The sequence below is a fragment of the Bos taurus genome, chromosome 26, assembly GCF_002263795.3.
Source record: "Bos taurus isolate L1 Dominette 01449 registration number 42190680 breed Hereford chromosome 26, ARS-UCD2.0, whole genome shotgun sequence".
Lineage (NCBI taxonomy): Eukaryota > Metazoa > Chordata > Mammalia > Artiodactyla > Bovidae > Bos > Bos taurus.
In genome coordinates, this window is record NC_037353.1 from 42,738,127 (window position 1) to 42,758,004 (window position 19,878).

At 40.9% G+C, this 19,878-nt stretch overlaps 1 protein-coding gene across 8 annotated transcripts in view; it reads right to left on the minus strand.

Moving 5' to 3' along the window:
* Nucleotides 1-1,015: 1,015 nt before the first annotated feature.
* C26H10orf88 (chromosome 26 open reading frame, human C10orf88) overlaps nucleotides 1,016-19,878 on the minus strand; it is a 48,761-nt gene continuing 29,898 nt past the window's right edge. For 2 of the 8 annotated variants that reach the window (XM_010820142.4, XM_059882096.1), the window contains 5 exons: nucleotides 18,139-18,342; nucleotides 17,263-17,335; nucleotides 14,424-14,630; nucleotides 7,510-7,964; nucleotides 1,016-2,175 (listed from right to left, as the gene is read on the minus strand). In XM_010820142.4, coding sequence (XP_010818444.1) covers nucleotides 1,941-2,175; nucleotides 7,510-7,964; nucleotides 14,424-14,630; nucleotides 17,263-17,335; nucleotides 18,139-18,342 — 1,174 coding nt within the window. In that variant the 3' untranslated portion in view covers nucleotides 1,016-1,940. Of the gene's footprint in view, nucleotides 2,176-4,349; nucleotides 4,496-7,509; nucleotides 7,965-14,423; nucleotides 14,631-17,262; nucleotides 17,336-18,138; nucleotides 19,676-19,878 lie in introns of those variants that run through there. The other 6 variants (XM_059882097.1, XM_024985930.2, XM_024985929.2 and 3 more) reach the window with 6 other exon arrangements.

Consider the following 19,878-nt stretch of genomic DNA (forward strand, 5'->3'; position numbering starts at 1 on the left):
GATGGAGATAAGGAGAAGGAAAGGAGTCCTGGATTCCAGGCCCATCTTCCCCACATTTTTTTAAGAGAGAGATTTCGGTGTCTACAAAGTGGAAAATTCAGTTGAAGAATATTTGATATCAGGTCTTTTCAGTCTTAAACCTTTATATATCTTTTTGATATAACCATATTTCTGTTTCAGATGTAATCAAGGTGAGACTTGTAATATGAATCACATATCTGGAAGGAGGCATTTTTTAAAATAATTTTAATTTTTGGCTTTGCCGGGTTTTTGTTGCTGCATGGGCTCTTCTCTAGTTGCAGTGAGTGGGCTTCTCAATGTGGTGGCTTCTCTGACTGCAGAGCACAGGCTTAGGTCATGCAGGCTCCAGTAGCTGCGGCTCCCAGGCTCTGAAGCACAGGCTCAGGAGTTGTGTGACACATGGGCTTAGATGCTCCGAGGCATGTGGGATCACCCCAGACCAGGGATGGAACCTGTGTCGCCTGCTTTGGCAGGCCGATTCTTTACCACTGAGCCACCAGGGAAGCTCTGGAAGGAAACACTTTGTAAATCAACAGACTACAACTACCAGGCACTGTAAAACTGAACTAAAGGGTCCAGCGTGGAGTGACGGGCATTTCTCCTGAACAACAATGGAAATACTAGCTTACAGCTATGTATGTTGTCCCATGAATTAGAAAAGAATAGAAAAATACGCAAATTCTCGAGCGGCTATAGTGAGAGTATGTCCCATAGACTGTGCCACCTTCGTAGTGTGATACAAATGAATGAGTATGCAGATTAGTCCTCATTTGAAAGAACTGACCACAGTATGGAGTGCAAAACACCCCCTTTCATAAAGCATTTTAAGAAAAGATGGCTGAGGGAGGCAGGCTCAAGAGGAAGGGGATATATACACACTCACGGGCAGATCTGCGTCGTACAGCAGAAACCAACACAACACTGTAAGAGCAGTTATCCTCCAGTTAGAAAAGAACATTGAAAAGAAAAACATTCTGTTTCCTTAGACAAGCAGTTTCCAGAGTGGATACATTTATTTTTTAAATGTGAATCATCACCCTTCAACACACATGATAGTTATAATTTCTAAAAATTAAGCCTGCCTGAGAGAACTGAAATCTCTTTGATTCATATGCCTCAACCCCTCAATGCAGACCCTGAGAATTTCATGCTTTAAATATACAGAAAAGGGTTCTAGAAAGAGGAACCTGTACCAGTCCAGAAAGGAAAACAGTTCCTTTTATCTTTTGGATTGACTGAGATAAAATAAAATAACTTCTCTCATTTTACATCAAACACTAGATCTACAATAACATTCCTAACAAGGAACAGGCTAGCTCCGATCGGTGCTCCCCTCTCTACTGCGACACTGTACTGAAACCGATAATATCAACCTCAGTGTAAACTACTTTCACACATGCCAGACACTGCACTTTCCTCATTACCTGAGATAAACAATACGAAATGTAAATGAGTGATTTGAACGAAAGTTTCCAAGTCTTAAGGATCCAATTTTTCAAAAACAATCAACTAGAAAAAGTATAAAATACTCTAAGCATTATTTTTCAGACTCTTAAGACTATAAAAAGTCTTTGTATAAAAAAAAGTACTTCAACGAAACACATATACAATACAAACTAAGGAACTGCTTTAGAAATCCTTAAAATCTTAAACATTTAATCCAGAAGTATACATAAATTTCAGTAAGAGTGAAAAATATTACAAACAAAAATAACTGAAGATCCCACCGTGTTAACCTAGTGTACAGTACTGGATTTACAGCGCGCGCAGGAAAACGAACACTGAGGTCACTTCACGTAAGTAAGTGGTAACATTTCAAAGGACATTAAATACTTGCTTTTCATAAATTTCTGGGGTGGGGTTTGGCTTTGTAATAAATATGTAATAAATATCTGTAGTACTTTGTACATGTTGAGCATTTATCTTTCTCCATTTGAAAGTCCTTCTCCAGAGTCATAATGTCTCAGAGGCATCCCAGAGGGTGGGGAGTTGGGACGTTGCAGCAAGTCCATTAACAAAGCCATCTTATTATCTATGTGCTCCTGGAGTTTATATATTCGCTGATCAACGTAGTCTGTAAGTTTCTTTTCCATCAGTTCCAAATTTTTAGAAAGAATCTTTTCCAAATAGGAAGAAACAGGTTGCTCTTCTACTCTGAAAATAAATTTTAAAAAATATTATGACAATTTTCCCTGGTATTATAACAAAACAACCAAAATACACTACAATAAAGCAGCCGATACACATTGCTGAAATTTGTCTCCACAACTACATTCTGTCTCCTTCCAACGTATTTCCAGGTTCTGGACACATACAATGTCGAATGCTCAAGGCATTATTATTGCTTCAGTTCTTTAAGTATTTAAGCATAAACTGAAATTAAGAATATAAAAATGAAGATGACAGAATTTCTACCCTCAAAAACAAGTGTTTAGATACAAAGGGTCTTTCTTTTTGGTTTTGCGCTCGAAATCAAAAGCAATCTTGCTTTTTCTTTAAGGTCTTTCTATGTCTTCCAAGTCCTTCCCCAAGCATTTTAACAGTTTTCTCTTTTCTTCATCTGAACAACCTTCTAAAGCGTTGGAAGGACGAGGACAGTGAATTTCAGAGTGTGGTCCACAAAACCCTAGGATCTCCTCATATTTTTCCAGGCATTCCATGAGGTCAAAAGTATTTTTTATAATAACACTAAGTTATCTGAACATGAATTGTACAATAAATGCACAATGAACTCTCCAGAGGCCACACCGTGTACAAGGTCATTACTGTGACGACTAACTGCTATATGGTTGTGTATTCTGTTTCCTAGAATTCTTTAAGGTAGCAGGTTTAGGGTACAGATAAGTGTTTTTCTCAGAGGGAATTCAGTTTGTTCTCAGTATTTCTACTGCGGTCTTACTAGCTATATTGAGTTATACATGCCATAAGGCAACATATATGAAACTACAACCCAAAGTCAATACAGTTTTACATACATGTGAAACAATACCATTCTCACTAAACTTTCTAAAAAGAAAATATGGTATTTTTTCAAAAAGATATTTATGTTACTATGTAATGGGTTTATTGTTATTTCTAAACTAATAAATATTTTTATATAGCCTACATAAATAAAAGTTCTTTGGAGTGCTCAATTATTTTTAAGAGGATAAAGACCAAAAACTTTGAGAACCACTACTCTAGAATGTAGTGGTTTCTAGAACTCATGCATGGATGAGATAGTTGGACTGTAAAGAAGGCTGAGTGCCAAGGAACTGATGCTTTTGAACTGTGGTGCTGGAGAAGAGAGTCCTTTGGACTACACGGAGATCAAACCAGTCAAACCTAAAGGAAATCAACCATGAATATTCACTGGAAGGACTGATGCTGAAGCTGAAGCTCCAATACTTTGGCCACCTAATGCGAAGGGCCAACTCATTGGAAAAGATCCTGATGCTGGGAAACAGTGAAGGCAGAAGGGGGTGACAGAGAATGAGATGGCTGGATGGCATCACTGCCTCAATGGACATGGGTTTGAGCCAGCTCCGGGAGATGGTGAAGGACAGGGAGGCCTGCCGTGCTGCCGTCCGTGGGGTCGCAGAGAGTCAAACAACAATGGCTAAACAACAACACTCTAGAATATATAAGAAGCTTTTTATTGTTCCCTTTATTTTCTTCTTTTTCTTAATGTATATTTATTTAAAAATTTTTAATATTAATTATTTTAATATTTATTTTCAAATAACTATAGATTCACAGGAAGTTGTAAAGACACTATATTTGTGCAGTACCCTTCACCCAGTGGTCCTGGTTGGTCTTTACTTCTTACCTAACTATGGAATAATAATGTCAGTACAGTGTGGGTATGCCATTTTATCACACGTACACACATTCATGTAAATATCACCACAGTCAAGAGACAGAACTATCCCTTAACTACAGTGACCTCCCTCTGCTCCCCTTTCACTGTCACATCCACTTCCCTAATCTCCTCCATCCCAAACACCTGGTAATCACTTACAGTGTTCATCTGCATTATGAGAATGTTACGCAAATGGATCCATGTAACTTGACCTCTTGAGATTCTCTTTTGTAGATCAGCATAATGCCTTTGCCAGACAACCAAATTGTTGCATGTGTCAATAGGTAATTCCTTTTTATTGCTGATAGCATCCCATGATATGGATATACCAGGGTTAATTTAACCATTCATCAACTTTAAGACATATTGGTTGCTTATAGTTTGGGGCTTTTACAAATAAAGCTTCTATGAACAATTGTGTATTGATTTTTATGTGGAAAAAAATTCTTGGGGGACTTCCCTGGTGGTACAACAGATAGGAACCCACCTTCCAACTTAGGGGACATGGGTTTAATCTCTGGTCTGGGAAGATTCCACATGCCACAGAGCAACTAATGAGAAGCCCGTGCCAAGCAACGAAGAGTAGCCCCTGCTTGCCACAGCTCGAGAAAGCCCATGAGCAGCAATGAAGACCTAGCACAACCAAAAATATATTAATTAAAAAAAAAAAAGAAGTTTTCATTTCTCTGGGATAAATTTCAGGAGTATGATTTCTGAGTCACCTGGTAACAACATGTTCAGCTATGAGAAACTGCCAAACATTTTTTAAAGTGGCTGTACCACTTTAAGTCCCCATGAGCAATGTATGAGAGATCCAACTTCTCATTGGTATTTGGTTTTGTCGCCATTTTTAAACTTTTTATTTTAACCATTTGAATAACTGTATAGTGGTATCTTGTGTCTTGTGGTTTTCATATGCCCTTCCTTAATAGCCATGAGGTCAACAATAGCTCATCTTTTCATGTGATTATTTGCTTTGTACATCTTATCTGGTATAAATGTCTCTCTATGGTCTTTTGCCCATGTTCTAATTGGATTTTTTTTTTTTTTATGTTGAGTTTTCAGCACTCTCTATATTTTAGGTATAAGTCATTTGTTGGATTTGTAATCTGAAAATATTTTCTTTCCCACTCTGAAACTTATATTTTATTCCTCCTAAAAGAGTCTTTCACAGAGCAAAAGTTCTAACACTTTCATGGAGGTCAAACATTTTTGGTGTCTCGTCTAGGTTCCCAAAGACTGTCTCCTGTGAATTATTAGAAAACTTCCACAGCTTCATGTTTTACACGTACGGCTCTGATCCATTTTGAGTGAAGTTTTGTATAAGGTACGAGGTTTGGGTCATAGTTCACTTTTTGCTCTTTGGATATCCATCTGCTCCAGCACCATGAGTCAGAAAGACTCTTTCTTCTTCCTTTACTGAACTGCTGTTGCACCTCTGTCAAAACTCAGTTGAGCTCACCTGTGTGGGTCTATCTCTGAACCCTCTACTGGGCTCCACTGACCCCTGTGTCTGCCCCTCTGCCATCACTGCCCTGTCTTGATACTCTCGCTGTAGAAGACTCGACACTGGAAAAGGGACTCCTCCCACTTCATCCTTCTTTCTCAAGGTTGTCTTAGCTATTCTTCCTCTTTTGCTTTTCATAGAATTTTTTAAATAATCCTGTCTATGTCTGCAAAATATTGTGAAGTTCTAGTATGTATTGCATTAAACTTTCGTATCAACGGGGAGAACTGACAACTTTACTGTGTTAGAAATTCAATTTGTAATTTAACAGTTACCAGGAAAGAAACCATCCAGGCCCAACTGGTTTCATTGGAGACTTCCATCAATATCAAACATCATATGAAGAAAGTCACATCAATTTTACACAATCTCTTCTAAAATATAGAACTCAAAAAGAAGTAGAATTCATTTTATGAGACCAGTATCACGCTCATAATATAAAACCAGACAAAGACAGTAAAAGATAAATACAGACTAGTATCTCCAATGAATTCTATGTAAGAATACTTGACAAAATATTAGCAAATCAGTTCCAGCACTGTATAAAAAAGAATTAGACACCAGAATCAAGTGGGATCTATTCTAGGTATGCTAGGCAGGTTCAGTTTTTGAAACGAATGTAATTCACCATATGAAGAGATTACTGAAGAAAATTCATGATCATATAAATAGCCATAGGAAAAATACTTGATAAAATCCTGTATCCCCCTATGATGAAAGAAACTCTGATAACCAGGAACTAAGAAACACTAAGCTTCAGAGGCCCTAAGCAATCTGACTTCTCTCCACCTTTTATAGTCTTTGTGTGTTTGCTGTATTATATCCAGGGATTTTTTTATTGTTAATAGGGAGGATCTGAGAGAACTGGAGACATTCCAGCTCAGCTGGAATCAGAAAAGTGGAAGTGGAAGTCCTTCAGTCGTGTCCGACTCTTTGCGACCCTATGGACTATACAATGCATGGAATTTTCCAGGCCAGAATACTGGAGTGAGTAGCCTATCCCTTCTCCAGCGGATCTTCCCGACCCAGGAATTGAACCAGGGTCGCCTGCATTGCAGGCAGATTCTTCACCAACTGAGTTATCAAGGAAGCGCAGTTTTTAAATGTTTAGGTTTCTTCTTCCTTTGCCTTGTCGTATTTGTTTGTTTTGCCAGTCACACGTTAACACTGATGAAGACTATCAACAATTAAAAAACACTGTTACCTTTCCTTGTTCTTCCCAAGAACTACCATTTGTTTCAATAACTTACTAAACTCCTCAAATTTCAATGCTATTAAATACATTAAGAAAATTTCAACCAATACAATGACCTCATTTGAGATGTAAAAAAAGTCTAAATCAAAAGACTGAAATAGTAAGGTAAAATAGTTAAGTCAGAACCATGGCTGAAGTCCTGAATTCCCATCTAGTGCAATATTTGGAAACATTCCATCTATCTAAAGGAGGTGTGTGTGTGCTCAGTTACGCCCAAGTCTTTGCAGCCTCATGGACTGTAGCCCAGCAGGCTCCTCTGTCCATGGAACTTTCCAGGCAAGAATACTGGAGTGGGTTGCCATTTCCTAGTCCAGGGGATCTTCCCGACTCAGGGATCGAACCTGCATCTCTTGCATCTCCTGCACATACTAAACACTTAACTACCCCTCAATCAAAGTAGGAGTGGAAAAAATTGGAATTCTGAGATCAGAGAATAAGGGCCTGTACACTATTAACAATTACAAGCTGAGAAATGTTTGGATGACTCGAAAATCAGCCCAGGTCACACAGGATCTACAAAGAAAATCCGTTGCAATGGTTCAGTTCATACAATCAGGCAAACTGTGCACGTCATGGCTACCACAGCTCCTCTCCCTTCATACAGGTAACTCTCTACTCCGACCCTTGTCTGTCGCTTATACTCCTCCCACCAAAGGCCTGAGAAGTGCTCGGCACCTCCAATTTACACACTTCTTTCAAAGCAACACATTCTACTCTGCAGAATATTTCTTTCTTCTACGTGTGTCAATGGTGAAATGTCAAAGCTCCCACAGTTCTCTCCGCAAACAAGTTCAGGCAGAAGCTACTGAAACAAACCTCTTTCCCCCACCTGCCTCCACACCCTCTCCCACACCCCATCTCGACCACATGGGTCTAAACACTTACGTGACACCCCCGGCGCCTCCGCCAGGCTTGGTGATGCTGTCCTGCCACTTGGTGCCGGGTCCCACCCGGAGATGGCTCACCTGGCCACACAAATTCTGCAGAAAAGGCAGCAACTCGGAGTTAGGTATGTGTGAGCTGTCACCTGCTTTCTTTGATAAGAAAGAAGATACTGCATTCTTCAGATCATTCTCAAGAATAGAACGGCTTTGTGGCCCAATTTTACACTCTTGGAGGCTGCTCATACTTCCTCCACCAGCTGGCTGCAGACTCTTCTCAGTGGTAGCCTCCGAGTCGTCAGTCACGTTTCCAGATGTCAATCCAGTTCTGAAAGGAAAAGGTGTGCAGGATGACTTGTCGAAGGCTCCCGGAGTAGACGAGGACGGCAGCCCCATCACGTGCTTGTGTCCCGTGTTTCCCAGGATCGACTGGAGCTGCTCTCCGATGGCAACACAATTCTAAGGAAGGCAGATGAGGAAAGAGCAGGAACATTAATGATAGTGACAGCTAACTCTGGAGTGACCTCGAGTCAGGCAAGGTGCCTTCTTCCATCTGAGCCTCAGAACGTTCACGTGGAGCAGGCCACAGCCACTGTCCCAGTATTGAGTTGAGGAGAAAAGACTAAAGCTAACTCGGCCAAGGTAACACGGCCATTGGTGGCAGAACTAGGACTGGAACCCCGGACACCCAGCTCCAGAGTCAGGACTTCTAGTCATTTCAGTGTAGTTTTGCTAAGGAAAATCTTCAAATAAATACAAGCATACTTAGTAAAATTGCACAAGTATATTTTAATGTTTCCACTACAAAGCCCTCCTTAATTTATGGTATTTTCTAATGAGTCACAATAATTGATAATTTTCCTAGAATTAAAAATCATCTGCCCACTGTCACAAATGTAGGCCACCCTAAGGATATGCAATTTGTTTTCACTGGAAGATAGACTAGATAGTTACTTGCTTAAAGTTTGATGTTCTACCCAAATACTTAAAGTCTGAATACTTTTGTGACATTTTCAATTATTAAAATGAGCTACTTTGGGGCCATGACTGCCATGATAATTTATAGCATAATGAATACGTTTTGTGGCCTCAGCCCAGCTAGGCTGTATTACTTCCTGAGAAGAATGGCTCACCTCTGATAGGTTACAGTTTCCTCCAGAGAGGCATGCTCTTGCCATGTTCCTCAATTTTTCCACAAGACAAAGCAAAACTATCTCCAGCCTAGCTGTTACATTAGATGGCTCTACCCTAAACTCTAAACCCAGAACTCTACTAGAAATTCTTTTTTATTAACTTATCTGTTTATTTATTTTGTTGCACTCTACCACACAAGGGATCTTAATTCTGCAACTAGAGTTCGAACCCATGCCCACTGCAGATGGAAGCTTGGAGTCTTAACCACTGGACCACCAGGGAAGTCCTAGAGATTCTTATCAGGGGATATCGTCTTATAGTTAACACTGTTCAATACCTTGTAAGAGAGACTAAGAAAAGTACTATTATTCAAGACCAGGTGAAGACACTTGATCCATAAATTTTCTGGATGTACTAAAAAATGATCCTTGGATAAAATTAGCCCAGAACTCATTCATTCAACAAATATTTACCAGAAATCTACTCTGTGTTAGGTACTGTTTCAGGCCCTGGAAATAAGACAGTGAAAAGCAAACACAAATTTGTATATATACTCCCAGAATTCTGAAAAATTAAATCTTTATCTCTGAACATCTTAAAGGATTTGCTTTAACTTTTTAATCACCTTGAAAAAACAAGGACAAAGAGAATATTTTTATTTTTTAAGATGAACAAGGTAAATAGTGAAAATTCTTAGAATAACTGAATATATTTTCTTTGAGAAAATGGCCCAGAGCTTTCACTCAGATAACTTTAAATGACAAGCATATGCCAGACACTATCAGACAGAATTCTTACTCAATTATTCTAAACCGCTGAAGCAAAAACAAATCCAAGTCAGCACATGTGAAATGCAAATACAAGGAAATAAGAAACCACTTTAATAAAACTTTTCAGGAAACAAGGAACCACAAGGCACATGTGAAGCAAGGAGAGGCCAGGAAGTTGCTCCCAGGCCCTTCCTTTCCCCTCAGGACAGGCCCTGCCCCAAAGAACACGGGCAGGCTCGCAACAGTGTGCGTGGCTACACCCCTTACACAGGAGGAGGGGTTCTGATCATGAAACACCCCTCCTCTACACTCAACAGATACTTACAGAGCTTATGCGACACTTCTCAGAAAGACAGTCCATGGATTACTTGTTTGCAAACAAAAGCAATTCCAGAGAACCAGGTATATCCCATGAGAATTCCATAAATATAGTCTCCCCATAGAAATAGGATATTTATTAGCATGTTTAAAAGAAGATTTCACAGGATCTCCTTTCTTCCCCAGGGTGTTTACCAAATGCCCGCACAGGTAAGGATTTAGCATATGCATATAATGGGAAACAGGTTACAATAACATGTGCTGCTGGTTGGAGGACTTGCATTTCTGGATGAGACAAAGCTACAGAGACACACATCAAGCTTGAGAGTAAGGTAAGAGTTGGGCAAGCACTCCTATGATTTACCTAATGCACTTCTGAACTGACATAAATTCATGATGAAGAAAGCATATTGTTTTTGGAATTAAATACACAAGCAAAAAAAAAAAAAAAAAAAAACCCTTAAAGACATGGCCAAAAAAACACCTGAAACTTTGCCATCATTTCTTTTCCAAACACAAGTTTTTAAAAGTATCAGTCATGAATTGATTTTTTAAAATCCATTAACCGTCTTGAATGTTTCCAAAATCTTTCACATACACAAAGTTTCTTCTGTTTTTAAATTTTTAATCTCTATGTCCATTGGATCTTTCCCCTTAAACATTTGTTCTTAAAATACACTATGCATAGGGCTCATCTGCTGTTGCTGGTTAGAAATAGCTGAGTCCTGAATCACACCCTCAGGGTTTCAGGTCACAACTGAGGGCCAGTGTTCTGTCTCTACAAGCTTTCCAAGGGATTCTGATGCAGGCAGGTTCCTATCTCTAGCCTTCCTGAAACAACCTACTTTAACCTGGCTACCTCCACATTCCAACTACTCATTTACTATCTAATCCCTCAGAACCTGGTTTCCATCTCCTCGCTATTCAAGCTGGCCCATTAAGGATCTGCAAAAGAAGCTGAGTTGATAATCAAGGAGCATATACATTAGAGTCATAAATAAGACAGATCAGATTCCTGTTTGCACAAAGCTTATATTTTAATGAGATAAAAAGAGCAGTAAATATACATGTATATATGTGTGTGTGTATATAAAACAACAAAAATAATGAAGAAAGCCATGATGAAAATATGTTTGTGTGTGTGTGTGTATAAAACAACAAAAATAATGAAGAAAGCCATGATGAAAATATGATACAGATAGTGCACCAGTGTGGCTGGTGAAGGTCTCACTCAAGATGGAACACTTAAGATGAGGCTGAAAGAACAAGAAAAGGGCAGACTTGCTAAGATCGAGAAGAGGGGATTCTGGCCAAAGAGAACAGTTAAGAGTGCAGAGGTCCTGAGGTGGGAGCACAGGTGGATATCTGGGGAACACACACCTCAGAATGTCCAGAGACGAGCATCTGAGGAGATGTGACAGGAGATGGTGTTGAGGAGGGAACGACGGCCCAGATCTGAGATGAGAGGGTGAGGAATCTGGATTAACTCTGGGGTGAGGGGAAGCAGTTCGGGGACATTACACAGGGGAAGTCGAGTCTGATGGACCCTCTGAGATCATCCTGGTTGCTCTGTGGAGAGGGAGCACTGGAGCAGGAGCATCTGTTAGGAACCTCCTGAGCTGTGCAGGTGAGATCACTGTACCAGAGAACGAAGAGGATGGGCTCTGTTCTTTTAGAAGCTCTCCATTCTGAGGTTTCCAAGGTCATCACCAGCTCTCCTGTTCTATGTCTGCCTGTCCCTCCAATGATACTCCTACTAAATTAATGTTGGACAATCTCACAGAAGTTATATGACTTTTTTATTTGTATTATTTGATTTAAACTTCCACATTCATCTTATGATCTCAGCAGCATTGCTAGATTGTAAACAATTAACCTTTAGATAGTAAACATGAAGAAATTTATCCTTAAATAGAGGAAGCAATGCTAAATAGCACAGAACTAACACTGTCAGTGTTGAATTCAGGTCTCCTGACATCAGAGCCGGACTATAAAGAAAGCTGAGCGCCGAAGAACTGATGCTTTTGAACTGTGGTGTTGGAGAAGGCTCTTGAGAGTCCCTTGGACAGAAAGGAGATCCAACCACCCATCCTAAAGGAGATGAGTCCTGAGTGTTCATTGGAAGGACTGATGTTGAAGCTGAGACTCCAATACTTTGGCCACCTGATGTGAAGAGCTGACTCATTTGAAAAGACCCTGACGCTGGGAAAGATTGAGGGCAGGAGGAGAAGGGGACGACAGGGGATGAGATGGATGGATGGCATCATTGACTCAATGGACATGGGTTTAGGTGGACTCTGGGAGTTGGTGATGGACAGGGAGGCCTGGTGTGCTGCAGTTCATGGGGTCTCAAAGAGTCGTACACGACTGAACTGAACTGACATCACATTTCTGCTACTCTAAACAGTGGCTCCTGCACTCCGCCTCCTCACCCTTCTCCCTGTGCTCCGAGAAAACACAGTTGCTTGCCTGTGGTCTTCCTTCCTGGCCCCGGTCTCTCCCTTCACCACCTTCTCTGTCATCTACTAGGGATGCCCCCGCCCCTGTGTTTCCAAAGGCTCACAACGTCACCCCAGGAACATGGTATTCACATAGAAAACTCAATACTCCCAAAATAAACTTTTTTTTCCCTCCAAGTCACTCCCTCCCTTGCATTCCCTGTGTATTATTGACATCACTATCTTCAAAAGTTTGGTTTCACGTTTGATTCTATTTTTCTCCCCAAAACCCCATACAAGTTACTGTCAAGTCCTAATGGTTCCACTGTTGTGGCATCTCACAACCCAGCACTAGGGTCCTCCTTCAAGTTTAGACCCTCTTAACCCTCATCTGGACGAGAAATAACACAGAGATCCTTTGCTTCCTGCAGTCTCACTTTCTACTGACTCCTCATCTTACACGTAATAGTGAACTAGAGTTAATTAAAACAGGTAAAACATGCCCACAAGCTTCATAAAAGCATTCAAAATCCTCTATGATCCAGCCCTAGTCTACCTGAAGCTTCCCCTATCGCTTCTTCACTCCAGAGAAATGAACTTCTATGCATTTCCTAGCTACATTATACTCCTTCCAGCACTGAAGATTTAATCCATACTGCTCTCTCTCTCTCATGTTGCAGCCCTCTTCAGCAATACTTGAACCGTGAACTTCCTGATGTTCAAGCTGGTTTTAGAAAAGGCAGAGGAACCAGAGATCAAATTGCCAATATCTGCTGGATCATGGAAAAAGCAAGAGAATTCCAGAAAAATATCTATTTCTGCTTTATGGACTATGCGGGTCACAATAAACTGTGGAAAATTCTGAAAGAGATGGGAATACCAGACCACCTGACCTGCCTCTTGAGAAACCTATATGCAGGTCAGGAAGCAACAGTTAGAACTGGACATGGAACAACAGACTGGTTTCAAATAGGAAAAGGAGTACATCAAGGCTGTATATTGTCACCCTGCTTTTTTAACTTCTTTGCAGAGTACATCATGAGAAACGCTGGGCTGGAAGAAGCATAAGCTGGAATCAAGATTGCCAGGAGAAATATCAATAATCTCAGATATGCAGATGATGCCACCCTTATGGCAGAAAGTGAAGAGGAACTAAAAAGCCTCTTGAAGAAAGTGAAAGTGGAGAGTGAAAAAGTTGGCTTAAAGCTCAACATTCAGAAAACTAAGATCATGGCATCTGGTCCCATCACTTCATGGGAAATAGATGGGGAAACAGTGGAAACAGTGTCAGACTTTATTTTTATGGGCTCCAAAATCACTACAGATGGTGACTGCAGCCATGAAATTAAAAGATGCTTACTCCTTGGAAGGAAAGTTATGACCAACCTAGATAGCATATTCAAAAGCAGAGACATTACTTTGCCAACAAAGGTCCATCTAGTCAAGGCTATGGTTTTCCCTGTGGTCATGTTCTGATGTGAGAGTTGGACTGTGAAGAAGGCTGAGCGCCGAAGAATTGATGCTTTTGAACTGTGGTGTTGGAGAAGACTCTTGAGAGTCCCTTGGACTGCAAGGAGATCCAACCAGTCCATTCTGAAGATCAGCCCTGGGATTTCTTTGGAAGGAATGATGCTAAAGCTGAAACTCCAGTACTTTGGCCACCTCATGCGAAGAGTTGACTCATTGGAAAAGACTCTGATGCTGGGAGGGATTGGGGGCAGGAAGAGAAGGGGACGACAGAGGATGAGATGGCTGGATGGCATCACTGACTCGATGGACGTGAGTCTGAGTGAACTCCGGGAGTTGGTGATGGACAGGGAGGCCTGGCGTGCTGCGATTCACAGAGTCGCAAAGAGTCGGACACAACTGAGCGACTGAACTGAACTGAACTGAATCCCACCTATGTAGTCCCTTAATAAGACCACAGAGACCTTTAGGGACAGGCCGTAGACTAATTCACCTTGGAACCTTCTGTAGTAACTAGAACAGAGCATCATTCACAAAGAAGGGGCTAAGTAAATACTTGCTGAGTGAATAAATGAGTGAATTCATAGAAAATTATGAAGTCTGTAATAGAAATATTCTGTTTGTAAGGGCATAAGGCTACAGAATGTTACTTTTAGAAAAGTTAGTAAAGATAACAGTCACATCAATAACAATAGTTAAGTGGGAAAGATTTATGTCACCACATGTCCTAATAAAAAGCTATTATTTAAAGAACTGTAATGGTATCCAGAAAGAAATCCGTTCCTACTCACCTGCTGCTGGAATCTCACCATATTCATCAACTGCTGAGCTCCAGGTGATAACTTTGACCCCATGGACTCCATGATGGTTTGGACCCTCTCCAGGTCTATCCTTGATCCTAGAGTGGGAGAGCCTGCTGAAGAATGTGCCAAGACTGGCCTTACGTGTACCACAACTTTACTGATGAACACACAGTTCTTTTCACCAAAGGAGAGCAGCTATTATAACAAAAAAGTTCAGCAAAATTAATAGTAATAAAAACAACCATTATTTAAGGTCATTTCTTATTAATACTGAAGAAAGAAGCATTCAAGAATCTAAAAATTAAATTCAAGTACATTTTTAAGTTGTCTCTAGAACAGTAAAAGCCAAGAAAAGATTCAAAAGAACAAGGAAAATATAAAAAGCCCTTTTAAGTAAAAGATTACGTATAAATAATGTTTTATTTAATAATGTTTTCTTGTTTAAGGAACTAAAGATAAACTGTATCAATCTGAGATCTTACCATCCTGAAACATGCTATATCATTTAATACAAAAGATGACTGTCCAGGATCCCATGCAAAATGTTTGTGAAGTGCTAAATATAACTCAGTATTTTAGAATTAAAACCATAAGGAATATTAAGACAACCTAACAGATCTCAATAGTTTACATATGAAAAACAAGTTCACGGTGATTTTCTACTTTGTCAACAGAGTAAACAACGGTCGGTCTTTGAGCCTAGTTCTTCTGGCTTCTGTCCCAGAAGCTGTTCAGAGCTTTATGCTGCCTCATCTTGTACGTGCTTCTAAAGCAAGATGCTTCCTGTGTGCTGTAGGACTGCAAAGTAACAAAGTGGAAAGCAAACAGGATCTAGAATCAGACAGACCTGAGTTCAGGGAGGGCTGTGCCTGGGTGACCCTGGGCAGATGCCAAACTTTAGCCAGGGGTAAAATCAGTTCACATGGTTGTTATAAGGATTGTGCGTTACAATGTCCAGTGTATATCACTGAGTGAGTGCTCAAAGATACACAGCAGTAACTTCATTTAACTTTCATAAACTATTGAAGGTACTACTGGCCCAGAAGAGGCCTTCATACAAACCCAAAGATTTTCCTAAATGAAACTCTCTGCACTCCCTGGTACTTCCACAGCACAGTTACAAACCCCATTCATCTTCAGAGACAACAAACCCATACATCACACAAAGACACAGGTGAATACAGACCCATGATCTAAAAACTTAGTGTGGCACCAAAGATGTGACTGTCATCAACAAGGAAGAACCTCATGAAATGTATATACCCACATTTCAAAATGCATATTATGCTTTTCAACCGCCAGCCTTTCTCACCAGTGAATGTTGTGTGTATTTTGCACACTTAATCTACCTATCTTGCCACTATAGTATGAGCAACATTCCAGTTTATTTCATAACTGCCACTTCCTAAATGCCCAATACAGCAGCCGCTATCTATAAGCACTCTAATATGTGTAAACAGCCTCTTGATGAAAGTGAAAAAGGAGAGTGAAAAGTTGGCTTAAAGCTCAACATTCAGAAAACTAAGATCATGGCATCCAGCACCATCACTTCATGGCAAACAGATGGGGAATCAGTGGAAACAGTGGCTGACTTTATTTTTCTGGGCTCCAAAATCACTGCAGATGGTGACTGCAGCCATGAAATTAAAAGATGCTTACTTCTTGGAAGGAAAGCTATGACCAACCTAAACAGCATATTAAAAAGCAGAGACATTACTTTGTCAACAAAGGTCCGTCTAGTCAAGGCTATTGTTTTTCCAGTGGTTATGTATGGATGTGAGAGTTGGACTGTGAAGAAAGCTGAGCGCTGAAGAATTGATGCTTTTGAACTGTGGTGTTGGAGAAGACTCTTGAGAGTCCCTTGGACTGCAAGGAGATCCAACCATCCATCCTAAAGGGGATCAGTCCTGGGTGTTCATTGGAAGGACTGATGTTGAAGCTGAAACTCCAATACTTTGGCCACCGGATGCGAAGAGCCAACTCATTTGAAAAGACCCTGATGCTGGGAAAGATTGAGGGCAGGAGGAAAAGGGGACAACAGAGGATGAGATGGTTGGATGGTATCACCGACTCAATGAACATGGGTTTGGGTGAACTCTGGGAGTTGGTGATGGACAGGGAGGCCTGGCGTGCTGCAGTTCATGGGGTCGCAAAGAGTCAGACATGACTGAGTGACTGAACTGAATATGTGTTGGATGAATGCATCACTTTATTAAAATGACTTTAGAAGCCATTAGTGTATACACCTAAACAACATCTTGGGATAATCAGTTCTGTGCTCGTCTGTAAGTAATAATCAGCACAGAATTTTAAAGATAAAAATAATCCAAGAATTTTCTTTAGCTCCCTATTATTACCCATAAAGTAGGTCCCCAAAGATGAAGAAACTTGCCCAAGGTCACTTCTTTAGTCAGAAAGAGGCTCGCTTATTAGTCAGGACTTATGAGATCCAGCTCAGTACCCTTCCTCTAGATCTGATGACATCAGTAGAGTTTACCTTAATAAAATTTTTCATGCTGACAACATCAGTCTAAACTCCTTTAACTTTGTGATGCCCTCGTCTGAAATTTCTTTAATTGTGTCCAACACTGCTATACTAACAAAAGTACATTGACATGACCATAGGAAATAAATGATCAAATTTTAAAAGAATGTTGATAATATTTTAGAAAAGAATTTCTTTTTACATGTGTTTACTAAGTATTTTTGAAATAAAACCAGGGACCACACTGGACTAACTACATTATCAATTTATGGAAATAAATATATCTATATATTAGGAAAGCAACTGTAGTTTTAAATTAGCTACAATTTAGGAATGACTTACCTTTATTTTACAAGCATGTGTGGAAGACTCCAACTTTAGACATTTTTTGTACAAAGTAATCTTTTCATGTTCACTAAAAATAGAAAAGAACTGATTTATTAAAAATTGCATACATTATCACTAAGAAGAGTTATATTTAAAAATAAAGGACAATATTTTAATCCTCAGATTCAGTTTTCCTGGTGAGGCATGAACAGTAGAGACTTCCTACTGAATTCCACTAGATATGAAGACAACATCTGCCACTTACTAATTATAGCAGAAAATTAAATTAGATATCCAGTGTATACTCACGCAGCACTGAGCATATTTTAAAGCTCAACAATATATCTGTCATACACCGTACAGACAGTACATAAAACAGCTCATACTTTGATTCATATTGAAGAAAGATTAGAACAGAATCTTCATAAAAAACTGGGAGAAAAAAATGAAAAAGTCTAATAATGGGTTAAGCTTGCCAGTACAGAACAGTTTTGAGCTCACGCACTATTTGGTAACGGCATCCTACAAGAAAATGTTCAAAGTTCCAGGCTGAGTGACAAAGTGATTTTTGGAAAACAGATTCCTTATGAGTTAAAGAAAACAAATAAGAAACTTACCAGAACTTCATTTGCATCAAACTTTTTCCCAAACTAGCTATGATCTTTTACCAACTTCTCTCTCTTCCATTAGCTCTCCATTTCCACATTCATACACACAATTAGACTGATCTAGACTGTCTTTAAGATCCCTAAAGGTCTAAACTTCTACGTCTGCTGGTATGTTATCTTTTCTTCCCTAGTCACCAAGTCAGAGAATCAACAAATACTGCAAAAGCTCAAGAAAATAAAACACTACTTCAGAAGAACACTTTCACATGCATAAGGCACAAACCTGTTATCCAGAACATTACAAACATTCTTGCCCCTACTGGTTCCACAGTACTCCTCTCCTAAGTACACTTCCATATTTCTTGCTGAACTTAAAATGCCAATAGAAACGATTTCTTCACCTCCATGAGGGTCACATCTCAGGTGAAGAAAGCAGGGGTTTTCATCTTGGCCGTTCGGGTTCCTTTTCAAAATCACGTGATCCTGGCTGAAAAGAAAATGAAGAATATTATGTAGTTTATAGTGCTTCCCTGGTGGCTCAGATGGTAAAGAATCTGCCTGCGATGCAGGAGACCTACATTTGATCCTTGGGTTGGGAAGATCCCCTGGAGAAGGGAATGGCAACCCACACCAACATCCTGGCCTGGAAAATCCCATGGACAGGGGAGCCTGGTGGGCTACAGTCCATGGAGTGACCGAGTCGGACACTTTGTCTGACATTGTCTGACATTGACTGAGTGACTAACACACACACACAGCTCTGAATATTCATTGAAAGGACTGATGCTGAAGCTGAAGCTTCAATACTTTGGCCACCTGATGCGAAGAGCTGATTCATTAGAAAAGACCCTGATGATGGGAAAGATTGAAGGCAGGAGAAGGGGATGACAGAAGCTCAGATGGTTGGGTGGCATCACTGATTCAATGGACGAGTTTGAGCAAGCTCCAGTAGACGGTGATGGACAGGGAAGACTGGCCTGCTGCCGTCCATGGAGTTGAAAAGAGTCGGTCACAACTGAGCGACTGAACGACAACATGCAGTATTATAGTTCCCTGTCATTAACAGAACACTGTTATTAACCCCCTTAATGGGCCACAGGGGTTGACATGTTATCCAATTAATTGATATTTGCATTTGGAGTCCAAGCACCCTGCAAAGCACTGATCACATAAATGCTCAATACGGAAATCATGAGGAAATGATGCTTTAGACTCCAGGGCTCTCCACTCTATTTCCCCCTGGACCTCTATCTACACCCTAAGCGACTTCCTGAAAACTGCCCGACCAGTTAATGACTTACTGGTCAGCTACTGTGAATTCAAAAACCGTTCAGAAGTTAGGGGTTGGGGGCAGGTACAGAATAAAGGGGAACAATGTGCCATTTTCAAAATTAAACTGATGATTTTTCCACATTTGGATTTTTTTTAAAGGCCTGTTTTAGCCCACGGGCTTCCCAGCTGGCTCAGCGGTAAAGCATCCTTTGCAAATCCAAGAGACAACGGGATACGCGGGTTCGATCCCTGGGTGGGGGGAAGACCCCCTGAAGGAGGACACGGCAACCCACTCCAGTATTCTAAACTGGGCAATCCCTAGGACAGAGGAGCCTGGCGGGCTACAGTCCATAGGGTCGCGGGTCACCAAGAGTCAAGACACGACTGAAGGACTTAGCATGCATGCATTGGTAGACAGGTTTTTGTTTCAGGACAAGAAGCCGGTTCTGATCCCGACAAGCGGCCTCAGAGGCCGACGAGATGGACTCAAGGCGGGTGTCTGTGAAACGCTGTCTCCCACTTAACTGCCCCCCCGTCCCCAACATTCACCCCCGAGTCCCCTCAGCTTTCCCGCGGACGCCCCTCTGTCCTCCCGCCACCCGGGCCCGGCCCTTTCGCCCTCGCCGCCCGCACAGCCCCGTCACCCGCTCGGCTCCCGCATTTCGGGCGCAGACCCTCTCCACTCAGGGTCCCCGTCTTCCCTCGCGGCTCCCCCTGGAGCGCGGATGTGTCCCTGAGCACAACCCAGTCT